This window comes from Mixophyes fleayi, chromosome 1 (genome assembly GCF_038048845.1).
Source record: "Mixophyes fleayi isolate aMixFle1 chromosome 1, aMixFle1.hap1, whole genome shotgun sequence".
Lineage (NCBI taxonomy): Eukaryota > Metazoa > Chordata > Amphibia > Anura > Limnodynastidae > Mixophyes > Mixophyes fleayi.
In genome coordinates this window covers 326,834,450-326,848,043 of record NC_134402.1, presented here as the reverse complement: position 1 = coordinate 326,848,043, position 13,594 = coordinate 326,834,450, and the positions used below count along the sequence as shown (strand labels likewise).

Sequence of the window (13,594 nt, the reverse complement as noted above, 5' to 3'; positions counted from 1 at the left end):
TTAATTCCATTGCCTCTCTTCTATCTTGCAATGGTCCCATTCTCAGATCACTTTGTGGAACATATGGCCAGCCCACATTTCACTGACAATATAATTAATCCTAACAGCAAAACAAAATTAGATCCAGGGTGCCCCAACAACCACAGCAGCCCCAAACAAACCAAATGGAATACAACTAAGCCCCTAAATCAATCTGAACATACAATGGTATGTACGATGGCGCTCAGTAAAATGTCATACAAGGTGCAAACTAAATGTCCGAAAAACATATAGGAAAATTCCCCAAAGACACATGTAACATATGTAATGAAGTGAATGGTACTATTAATATAGAACTATTTTGATTCACTTCATTATATATGTTAAATGTGTCTATAGGGAATTTTCCTATATGTTTTTCTGACATTTAGTTTACACCTTGTATGACAAATTTCTGAGCGCCATTGTACAAACCATTGTATGTTCAAATATAATTAATTCTGCATCCTTTACACTTACTATGTCACCAGAAAACCCTTAGAATAGTTCTCCCCTACATTTATGCCATTGTCTGTCAACCCTCCATGCACTGTTAATAATTTAATGCATGGGCTCGGTTCTCAGAGAACCGAGCCCACCCGCACTTCGCCAATCTGCATGCTCAGAAGTGAAAACAAGGCAAAACGCCATAGTTGCGTCGTCGAATCTCACGAGTTTTGGATTCTATAAGTACCGCCCTCCACAGAGATCTGGCGCCATTTCACAGGGAGACATCGAAGGGGTAGAAGGGTTGTTGGTAGTTTCCAGTGCAGTTGGGCAGCGCCATTAATGAAAGAGAAAGAGGAGGGGTGGCAGTGCTCTAGGCAGTCTCCAGTGACATTTTACTGTGGCATAGCTCACACAAAAACAGGAGAGGTGGCAGTGTTCAGTGCTGAAACCGAAATTCTAATAATAGAGTTGGCAGTGTTTTTAAAGTCTCCAGTGACATTCTACTGTGCCATAGCTCACCCAGAAGCAGTAGAGGTCGCAGTTTTCAGTGCTAAAAGACACGTTATAGGACTGGCAGTGTAATTAAGCAGGATGAGTGACAGTGTTCTTGTCACTCTCCAGTCTTCAGTCACATTGTTCTTGTCACTCTCCAGTCTCAGTCATGACGATACTAATCCCTCTACATAATGTGCTAAAGCCTATGTTCAAGTGCACAGTGGTTTAAGTTAGGGAAACAAAAATGTAAAAAAAAGCTTTTACCCTTTCAAAGAAAAAACACCTCTATAATAAAAGTTGAACGTTTACTGTAGAAAAACATAAAATTGCCAAGATGCCATTTTACCCAAAATATTAACAAGCATACCAGCATCAGCTAGCTTCCTTCTCTCAGCTAGATCCCAGACACCTGCAATCTACACTGTCATCATCCTCACCCTCAACAGTGTATACATCATCCTCACAATACTAATTCATCCCCGCTGGAATTCACCAGTACAGAAGTCTCTGTACTTTGATGTAATTGCCGGTAATGGCCTTCCCCGTGTAATTTGTAGTTCATTTTACGACAGAGCTGTCACAATTTTTGGGCAATTCTTTTACAGCAGACCAAATGTCAAAATGTTCTGCTGAATCATCCGCATCATCCTTGGATCTCTTAGAAAAACTTAGTTTTTTCCTAGCAGCAGTAGCCAAGGAAACTGAAGAAGGGGACGCCGTCATCTCAGGTACCACTTCAGCTGTCAACTTGCTCACTAGGAGCTCATTGCATCTCTTGTGACAGTGGGAAATAAAGAGAAGACATAGTTCTTAAACATAAGATCAAGCATAGTCCCCAAAATGTAGTGATACGATTTCCAGAAGATAACTATTCGATCCTGGCAAAGTGATTAAAGTACTTCATTTACAAGTCTGACATACTTAGCATAATTTCTTTGTTTCATCTTCTCCTTCAATTTTTCAAGGTGCTTTTCTAAAAGTCTAATTAAGGTAATCACTTTGCTCAAGCTATCAGTGTCTAAACTCAGTTACCAGGTGACTACTTCGAAACCTTGCACAACACGGAAAGTATTCTCCATTGTGCTGAACTAAAATACATTCCCATACATAATACATACAAAACATAATAATACAAATACTTAAAATACATGTCTTAGCTGTTCTTTAAACTGGACATATTTATCATCCTGCCTCTGTTGGGTTTAAGGCAGCTAAGCTATTGGTAGCTTGATTTGTGGGGGCCTAAACAAACCAAGCACTTCAGCCACAAAAGTGGCACTCCTTGTTGCTGGAGTGCTTGGTTTGGTAATCCGTACATGTCAATTACAATATTTTACATAAGGGTGGGAGGGCGGGTCCAAGGACAATTCCATATTGCACTGCTTTTCTTTTCTGCCACTGCTGTGTGGCAATGTTTCCTAGATGTGCTGTGAACTGCCATGTGTTTGTGCTCGCTGCAGTCTGCCGAAATTGTATGAAAATAATATTGTGACCTGTGAGCTGGTCAAAATTGACTGGAAATGACTGGAAAACTAAAACCAACACACAAAGTTAATCCAGATTCAAAACCAAAACCAAAACACAGGGATAAGTGAGCATCTCTATTTTTAATGCATTTTTAGAAACACACAGTACCCATATTTATATATTATATAGAGCGAGAGATTTGACTGATAGTTGCATCTCATAATGCAATGGAAAGATGCAAGAGTGTATGAGGTTCTCAAATGCTGCTCTGGCAGACTGATCAAATACGATTGTGCCAACCATGTTTTGTAATAGTTAAATTTACTAAACAAAGTCAGATATGTTTCTATGAAGGGAATTTTGGAACAATGTGTTTGTGCTCCAACTTGTTTAGTTGTCTACTGAGGCATAAACCAGTCACACATAATGCAAAAGAATTCAAACAATTTTATAACACAAGACTGGCCGCTTCTGCCCTGCATTGCTTTAGCGATGACCTACTGTGTCTTAAGCCATCACATCTAGAGTTTCCTAAATGTTATTACAACCAAATTCCAGTAGTTCTAAATCCTGCCTACATTTGTGTTAGTTCCACCTACAGTTGTTTTTGTCACATCCTCATGAGGCCACTTTAAGAAATTTTTCCAGGGCCACTTTAAGTTCTCAATCTGCCCCTGGGTAGGATTTGCTGCCTTTGGCATGTTGGCAGGTTTTGTGCATTTTTCTTTTTTTTAGCTATGTTTTATCAGTTGTATATCTGTTTTAATTTGTTTTGAATGGGTTTCAAAACATTTCTAAGAAACAGGACGTATCTCAAACAGTTCTAGTAAATCTTTTCTATAGATGGGTATTACTTTCGTCATAAGTGTGGTGCGGCATATCGATGCCGAGAAGAACGACAAGACTCACCCCAATGTGACTATTCCAAAGCAGCTGGTTCCCGACCCTGCCCGATGACGACTCCTCTTCACCCCGATAGCAGCCATTGACGATGAAGCAAGAAGGCGGCTGCAGCTGATGACGTCATTGAGCATGCCAACGCCATTATCGCTGTTTTTAAGGGGGTGAGGTAAGTATGCATCCATGTACAATGTATTTTAGAAACGATTATACATTGTACATGGGTGCATACTTACCTCACCCCCTTAACAACAGCGACAACGGCATCGGCATGCTCAATGACGTCATCAGCTGCAGCCACCTTTTCGCTTCATCGTCATTGGCTGCTGTCGGGGTGAACAGGAGTCGTCATCGGGCAGGGTCGGGGACTAGCTCCTTCGGAAGTGTCATGTTGAGGTGAGTCTTGACGGGGTAGTCAGCATCGATATGCTGACTACCACCGTTCGTCATCACCCCAGCTCCATTCATAGACTATAAACTTTCCAAAGTGCAAATTTACAAACACAGTACAGCATGGCCAATTTGCAGAACAAAGAACAAATAGGAACTCGGTGATTGTATCACCAGAGTTTAGCACCTCTGCGAAGCATGTTAGTTTGCTGCAATTTCACTCATCTCTAATGTTAGGTAGCCAGCACTCCCACAGCTTCCTTCATTTAGAGTAAAGGTACACAGAAAGATAATTTTATTTTACATGAGATCATACTATTTTCACTATGAGTGTGTCAGATAAAAGATTGTTCAGAAAAATGATGATTTTGATTATCCAGTACTTGAAAGGAATTGTATTGTTACATGTGTGTGCAGATGAAATAATCATAATTAAGCAATCTCTTTACTGTCCATGCTCAGTATATGAGAAGCATTATTAGATTATTCTGTGAGTTTACAATTGTTCAATTTTATTTCGAATTCCAAAAATAATTCCATGTATCTTTATACTGAGAAATATATTCCCATTATCTAAATGTATGGCGCTACAGACCTTGTGTGGTGCCCTATAAATAAAGGTTAATAGTAATAATAATGTCACAGTACGTACAAATGATTTCCATCAATGCATTCCAATGTATGACATATGACATTTATAGGGTAGGTGAGTCACTGAATATCACATAGATTATTCTGTGTGTTTACAGCATTTACTATAGGGCTTTTTTTTTTTTTTTTTTAACACTGCAATTATTTTATTGTCAATTATCATTATCTTATCTAAACTGTCCTTAAGTTACATTTTGTATGATTTTGAACTTCCAGTTTAATTAATTTGATAGAAGATGATACAATTTGTGTATCTTATGCAGCAAATATACCCTTTGTACATATTTATATTTGTAAATATGTAGAGATGATTATGTCAGCCCTTCATGTTGAGAAAGCCCAAACAAAAAAAAATATTTAGCCCCTAGGCATAGGCAATCCCAAACATCTTAATAATAATATTTGTCAGAGTATTGAATATTTGACATGTATGTTTATATATGTAGTGTATTGCAAATGCTACATTAGCTATGATTTTCCTTTATGAAATCAGCACTAGGAAAACATAGTGGTCTTTTCTTTACTGTTACCACAAGCTTTAAATTGCATATTTGATTTCAGTGACTAAAAGGTAGCAGCTTACCAATTCCACGCGTCTCCGACATGCCTCCATTTCTCTCTGCAGCAACTCGGCCATCTCGGCTTTCATCTCCTCCATACGGATCTGGTAATATTTGGCGTTCTCCTTTTCTCGAGCTTCAGAGTCCGCTGCATTCTCCAACTCTTCACCCATTTTTATTACACTGTCTCTCAAACGTAAAATCAACATCTAGATATAGAGACAAGATGATCACTTTAGTTATGGTGACACATTAAACTATAAATGTAAATTTATCAAGCAATAATATGGTAGAATTCCCTAAAATCATAGCCACACATGCAGAGTAACCGGTACGGTATATGGGGCTACATAGTGTCATAGTGTAAATTTGGGAGTTATTTTTGCCTTCTGTAATGGAACAGCAGCTCTTACTGAAAGTCTATGGAAGCACTACCATACGCTTGTGTCTATTTATGTCCATACTGCCAAACTATCTTGTTAAACGAACAACCAACCTTATGTTAGAATTAAACAATTCACTGATGTTGGGGCGGGGGGCAAAAGGGATGTTATACGTTTTCAGTTATTTATTTATTTTCCTTTTAATCACATTCTTCAGTATTCACAATTAAAAGCATGACGCATTTGATGTATTTAGGGTCCAAAATGCTTCCCATGTAAAATGTACCAGAGCATTGCATAAAGCATTTTTACATCCTTGAAAAGCTTGGTCACCTAAACAAAGGTAGGACATATCGCCAAGGTTTTCAGACAGCCCCTCTCCCTTTAATTAAAATATGATTGGTGCACATCTATCATTTTGTTAATAATTTTTTTGTGCGGTGTGCAAAACGCAAGACATACAGTTCTTCCTTAGGAAGCTACACCCCACGCAACAAACACTAGCTTTGTAAATACAGGTGTGTACACGACCTCGAAATGTAAATCTCAGGTACTGTTCAGGGCACCATGTTATAAATGATCTCGAGCCTATTATTGGAAAGCTGCAAGTGATTTACCATTCACTTTTTTCCCTTTCTGTACTAAGATATAATTACTGTTATTTGTAAAGTGGCATTAAACTTACTCTAGACTATAAGCTCTCACGAGGAGGGCCCTCTATACCCTCTGTCTCCCGTCTGCATCTCCTGTGTCAACCACATCTGTACTTTTTATGTACTCTCTTATGTATGATTTGTACCTCTGACTGATGCTGCAGAGTTTTAAAATAAATAAATGATGATGTTGATTAAACTTTAATGTTATGTAGACAATAAATGAAAAGAGCAAACTGACAACTATAAACATAGTCAGGTTGCTAATAGAACTGTATTGCCACTGCTCTTCATACATTTACACTTTCTACACAATTTTGTACAACACATAAGTTGCTTTTCTGGTACTGGGAATTACCGTAAGTCTTTCTCATAAACTAAGCTTACTTGACATATTCAAGTGCTCTCTCTTCCCATTCACATAATAAAATTATATTATGATTATATATATATATATATATATATATATATATATATATATATATATATAATATACACACATACACGCAAAACATAAATGATACAAAATAATAACTTTCAACAGCCCTAAGTTCTTCAGCTGTTACCAACAACCTTAAAATAATTATTGACATGCACCTATCAGAAATTGTCCACCATGTTGCTCTTTGCATCTATATTTCTGATTTGTTGATGGCTCTGATATTAAGACATATACCCTGCACAGTATGTCCTTGACTGTATTCATGGGTTCCAATCTAATTGTATTATTTTACAAATCACATTCAAAAATGGACTGCAGTTTGCTTGTTCATCTTCGATATTAAATAAATAAATAAATTTAAACACATTTAAGTAAAAATTCTCCTTCCTCTACTCACATTACTTAGAAGGCATAAGGTATTTTCTTTAAACAGTGCCCTACCTTTGGTTTTTGGTTATAGCTAGCAGTAGATAGAGGTAATGGTAAGAGGTAATAATTTATGTAATACAATATTTTAAGTTTGCTGTTATATCTAAATTTATACTTTGTTTATACTAGGTGTTATTCAATGCCTCACTTGTACACTTAACCATGGACTGGATTTACATGAAATAATACCTGTGGGTAAAGTGTGTACATTAATAGCACAAATAGATCCAACTGAATAATATAGCAGGTTTCAGTCTTTACCAACCATATTAAAATAAGGTTATAGGAGTATTACTTGAGTGACTCAAGTTAATATACGTTTAGGGGAGATTATATTTTACATACTTAGAGCCTTAAAGTCATTTTGTAATTTAATGTGATTTCCTTCCTGGAAATTAGAAACTCAGTGACACTGGGCAAATGATGCAGTGCTAGGGGTGTTCTGTATGCAGAGCACATATAGTTTCAAATGAAGCCTGTGTAAACATTAAAGAAAAGGCAGTAATTAGATGCACACAAATAGAGATTATAGCTTAAAGACCAAAGGAGTCAGGTAGGAACAATTACAAAGACAGCTGATAGATTCTAAGTATGTGAAAATTTTAAACTCCAATGAAGGTGGAGCTGTCCTTAAAACAAATGGCTGTTGATTAATAAGAAATGATCAAGCCTTTGAGATGAGCACATTCTGATAAAGGCTGCAATATTTGTCTTGGGGCTTTTAAACCAAGTGCATAGCATGGATGGAGCACCTGGAGCAGTCCACGCACAAATAGGCCCAGCAGGACTCATAATCAGCAGTCTGAGTCTCAGATGAGTGTCACGCCCTACTTCATATAAATGGAATGAATCACCAGCCTCCGCTGGGGAGGGCCTGCTCATGTAGCCCCTCCCCTAATGATGATGTGATGGTGATATCACAGCCTTTAGATGCCACTGTACACTGTACACTCGCTGGGTGGAAATCACAAGTGATTCATCATCCAACTGCCTAAACTGTGAGTCATGACATGATCAAATTTTACCAAATGTGGGGCAAAATTGACGATGTTTAACTTCAGACTCTAACATAGATTGACCACAATTAATCTCAAACATAGATCCTGAAACATTTTTAAAACTTCATATAGTACTAACTGCGCAAGGACTGTCATGTTACCATTTATATCAAATAGTATAAGAGAATACAAGTGGACCAATACTCAGAACATGAAAATGACACAGGGAAAGGTTTAGGCTTCTGCCTATTCTAACAAACAAATATAAGAATTATGAGGGAGTACAGAAAGCAAGCAGTAAAAAAGGTGAGGACACTCCTTGAAAGATGTGGGTATAGTGGTCAACATTATGTAAATGGAAATATTAGAATTCATGTATTTTCCCAATTGCTTGTTGTTTTCATGCTGTCTGACCACTGCATTATGAGCCATTTCTACAATCAGCATACCTGTAACCCACTCCTGCTTTACAATACTATGGTTAGGTTGTATTCCTGCACTGTCTCCTTCCACTTTTTGTGGTTGGGATTCCAATGAAATGCTGTATATTCATCACAGACATGCCTGATGCAATTCTGTAACTGCAACTAAGGGAGCCGTACACTGCATTTAATTTATGTAACAACAGAAGCAGCTTTTAATGACAATCTATATCTAACAGTAATACCCCAGAATATTTTGCCTACTGGTGATATATTGCTGCAGTGCACCTGCAAAAAAGAAGTGATCACATTGCAACACTACAAAATATATACTGTAGCACACAACACATTTTATCTCACAGAATAATCCCTATTTATTATATACCTGTGCAGTAAAGCACCTATAATATCTATCTATAATTGACATTTTCTGTGTGCTAAATTTAATAAATCATTCTAATTCTATAACTTCTAATCTATGTAGGGATATTCACAAATGTTAATTTGGAAATTCTCAAGAATCTAAATGGGTGTTGACAGTGGTCAATGAGCCTGGGGTATTCTAAGGTGGTATGTGAGGCAATTGCATCCTGCCTATGAGATTAGGATCTGTTCTGGATTGGCTATATTAAATCAAGTGACTTGAATTATGATGTCCCCATTTTGTGCTTTTAGCCCTATTCCTACCAAATGTCTGTGACAAATTTCCACTTATGGAGGCTCCACCATTTTAACATATTTTTACGTTCCTTCAGCCTTGTCAGAAATAATTTTATTGTTTAGTTTACCCAAGCAACATTTTTATTGTTTTTTCTTTCTTAAAGGAACTGCCACAAACTGAATTGGAAACAGTATCTAAGTGCATTATTAAAGACATTACTTAGGACTGATTTTGTTATGGGAAGGGAGGGGGGGCTTAGCATGTGCTTACTTCTGGCACCAAGGCTTCATGCTACACCTCTGCTTCCAAGCCATTTAAACTAGAGATGTTGGTTTTGGATCTGGATTAACTTCGTGTTTTGATTTTGGCAAAACCGCCGTCGTGTGTTTTGGTTTTGGATCCCTATTTTTTTTCTAAAATCCCTATTTTTTTTAAAAAAAAATCACATAATTTGGCTCTTTATTGTTCCTACATTATTATTAACCTCAATAACATTAATTTCCAGTCATTTCCAGTCAATTTTTGTCAAGTCACAAGAACACTGCTACCCCTCCTGTTTCTGTATGAGCAATGGCACTGAGCAATGGCACTGGAGAGTGACAAGAACACTGCTACCCCTGTTTCTGTGTGAGCAATGGCACTGAGCAATGGCACTGGAGAGTGACAAGAACACTGCTACCCCTCTTGTTTCTGTATGAGCAATGGCACTGAGCAATGGCACTGGAGAGTGACAAGAACACTGCTACCCCTCTTGTTTCTGTGTGAGCAATGTCACTGGAGAATGGAGAGTGACAAGAACACTGCTACCCATGGTTCTGTGTGAGCAATGGTGCTGGATCTCCTGGGGAGGGAGGTACTTATGGAATCCAAAACCTGCGAAATCTGACAACACAACAATGGTGTTTTGCCTCGATTCAGATCCGAGGACGCGCAAAAGTACCGAGCAGGTTCGCGAGCCTACTCGGATCCCCTATGTTCGGGCATCTCTAATTTAAACCAGTACTCTTCTATTTATTATCAAGGGTAATATTGGAATCCCTTCTTTTTTTCCCTTGCAGGTATTGTTTGTTGTCTAGTAGTTAGTTGTCTTTTTTTACCGTTTATTTCTATTTTTTCAGCCCCATGTTTATAAGATTAATTTGAATGAATGATGAATAACTCACAACATTCTATATCATATATATTTTGTTTTACTTCTGTTATGGAGAATAGTAGAGAAAGAAATTGGAAACTAAATATATCAAGGCAAGGCCAACAGGCTGACAACTCACCTCAAATCTTTTAATCTGCGCCCTCTGAAACTCCAGCTTGTTTTCCATATCACAAATCATTGACTCTTGCCGACTCACAATGGAACGCTCCACCATAGACTGTTCCAAATAGTCAACGCGACTCTGTGCCGTCTGAAGCTGTTTCCACAAAAACATTAATAAGTTAATGAGCAGAAACAACCTCCATAATAGCATTTCTAAATCAGTCTCAGCAATTACCTTTTTCTTCAGTTACGTTTTTAGAATTATGTAGTTATATTTTAGCATTACAATCGGCTTAACGGCTTCTTGGTGAGATACAAAGCTTCAAACCAATAGCAACATACATGCTATACAGAGTTGTTCTTTGGGATGTATTTAACAGTTCGTTCTTTGAAGCTGTTGTGTCACAGCAGAAAATATATTCAGCAATAAAAATGATAGACACGGTTCTAGACTTTATTAAGTAGCATAATTGGCCAGAGTCCTGTTTATGAAGGTAGTCTGAGAATTAGCAGAGCAGAGAAGATAATGCAGCATAATCAGTTACTCACAATTATAGGACAATAAATTTAGGAATCTCTCTTCCAACATAGTAAAAAACAAAACAAAAACACAATTTTGAGAATTAAACTCAAAAGTATACAAAGGAGTCCAAAAAAACTGTTAAATTATTGTAAAGTTTAGTCTTTTTTAATCAAAAGTAAAATTATTATGATGATGATATATAAATTGTAAGTAACTGGAGCAGTGACTTCTATACCTTGTTACAATAATGTTTATAGTTTGTGATTCCCAAACTGCAAAGTCCTGTAGAATATGTTGGTGCGTGATAAATAATGAATAATAAAAAGTATAACAGTTATTATTATAAGTAAGTGAGGCTTTATTTAGTATTTTCTGAACTCCTATAAATTATATTTGTAGAAACGGAGTTCTGATGTCATTGCTTATAATCAGTGAGCTCCCTTCAGTGTTCATTAGGAAAACCTGTTAATTATAATAAAAAACTACAGCGGACTGTAAATTATCACGATATCAGAGGTCACTTCACATTTTCAAGTATAAAAGCATTTGGACTGCAGCCTTGTGCCTTTATATGGTCATTTCCAACTATTTGGTGAATGGTACCCTTAGAATTTACAATAAGGAATATATCAACCCATATATGAATCAGAGACTAATGTTGCCAAGTGGAGGGTTAGCAAGGTGGGGTGGAAAACTATTGCCCCCCCTGCAACTCTTGTTACACATCATGGGCAGCACTGAGAGATGGATAGAGCTTTCTTCGGAGCAGCATTTAGTGCACAATTTGTCACTATGTGGATGCTGCTTACATTGCTTCACTATCCACACAAGCAGAATTCTCCATAAAGTGTCAGGTCACTAACATACAGGAAAACATGACCCATGGCTCCTCTGGATTGCTACCTCTACGTTCCTATAAGGTCTGTTATTGTAAATAAGCAGCAGTATATTGGGTCACAGCAGCCATTAGGAACATTTGTGTATTATAAGGAATAACATATTTAAAATCACCTGTTAGCTTATTTTTTAACACATCCAACCACATAACTCTTCAATAACTTCTCGGATCTTTATCATTTGTAATAGGGGCACATTATTATATTTCTTAAACAGCACCTATTCAGGGGCATACGCAGGGGGGGTTCTGGTTCTCCAGAAACCCCTCCCCGAAGATCAAGGGCTAAACAGTGCCCCTACATAGCAGCACTGTACTGTACAGCACCGCCGCGGATGCTTCTTTTTTCGGGGAGGAAACCCCCCTTAAAAATCCTGCGTGTGCCCCTGCTATTACAACCAAGAGCAATAACATGTACCTTAACACTGGGCATATCCAAACATCCAAGGAATTAGCTGAATTGTACTATATAGGATGCTAAACCAGGTAGAGATGTACGAAGCTGTAGATTAATGTATATTACAAATAGAGTAGTGATCCTGCTTTTGGTCTCTCTCAACAACAAAACAGAGGGAACAAGAATGGAGAAGAACCAGAATAAATTATTTTCCTTTCAACAGCCAACCTGTGATTCCAGTGACCAGTGATTATAATTGCAGGTTACACTGATTACAAAGAAATAATAACAGATTGTGGCAGTAATCACTTGAGTTATAGCAAAGGAACAAAACTTCTGCTATAACAACGTCCCCATTCAAGTTTTTTTTATAAAGCAAAGAAGAAAGTTTGACTATAATACCATATTATATTGCTATTTATTAAGATCCGAATGTAAATTTTAGTGGATAAGTCTCTTAAGGTCCTATTTATCATATTCACAAATTCTCTGTTAAATCCCCAAAAACTGAGGTTTTCAAGGATTTACTGCAAAAAATAAAATCAGATTTATGAATCACAGCATCGCGATATCTGCTGCTTTGCATCTGTCTTTGTTTTAAGGAGCAGTCCCCATAACAGTGTATGGGCACTGCTCAGTAACGTTATTTACCAATGAACTAAATTAAATTGTTTTCGCTTTTTTCACTTGTTAATAACTGAAAACTTTCACTGCTGACAGCTCTGCTTCAAAAAATTTTTCGGAACTGCTGTTCGTGTGAAGGTTGCTTAATAAATATGAAAGATAGTTCAATCCTAATCTATGAGGACTGAATGATGAAGGTTGAAAACTATCTTTTATATTATACGGTGCGTCTTAAATATGACCCTTATAGAGGGAAACCCTTATCATCTGCAAATTATAACTTGGCTTCTGTATTTCGGTAAATGCAGGCTTGAAGCACCACTAAAGCCCAAAACGTAAATTTCCATCTATGAAACATTACCCAGTTTTACCGTGTCCTTTCACTGCAGATTTATTAAAAGTAAGAATTTATAGACATTAAACTCCCTATTACAGACAGCTGTAGCTATGGAACATATCTTTAGGACAATGTCCTAATGAGATCTGATACTGGTATTAAAGTCTGAAAGTCTATCAGTCACACTCTGCTGGAGAAGCCTTTCCCCTTCTATCATGACAACCTGGTGCTATGGGTGGAAAGAGTAACACGCTCTTGCCATCTATATCAATTTCAAATAGTAGCATTACTTGTTATTTAAGCAAATGCTCATCAAACACATGGTGTGTATGGATATATATATATATAACTTCACAAACTTTTTGGGTTCTTACAGATTTAGCTATGCTGAAATTGCGCTTAATTTTTGGAAGAAATATTGTGTCCTGATCTCGCACATAAAGCTTTGTCAAAGAACTGATCCCATCTAAACAGTTCTAATTAATTAAACTATCAATATATTCCATCACAGTGAGATGACTATTCATGTGGGTGTAGCCAATATTGTTCATCAAAGTGATAGATCATACAAATCACGTTACAGTGTGTCTGGCATTTGAAGCCACTTGTCTTAAGCCCAAAATACTTTGAGTCATATGCAATTA

At 37.2% G+C, this 13,594-nt stretch overlaps 1 protein-coding gene across 5 annotated transcripts in view; it reads right to left on the bottom strand.

Annotated features, from left to right (window-relative positions):
- Nucleotides 1–13,594, bottom strand: part of MYO18B (myosin XVIIIB) — a 390,269-nt gene that overhangs the window by 88,643 nt on the left and 288,032 nt on the right. For all 5 annotated transcript variants that reach the window (XM_075214447.1, XM_075214450.1, XM_075214452.1 and 2 more), the window contains 2 exons: nucleotides 10,191–10,328; nucleotides 4,955–5,140 (listed from right to left, as the gene is read on the bottom strand). In XM_075214447.1, coding sequence (XP_075070548.1) covers nucleotides 4,955–5,140; nucleotides 10,191–10,328 — 324 coding nt within the window. The remainder of the gene's footprint in view (nucleotides 1–4,954; nucleotides 5,141–10,190; nucleotides 10,329–13,594) is intronic.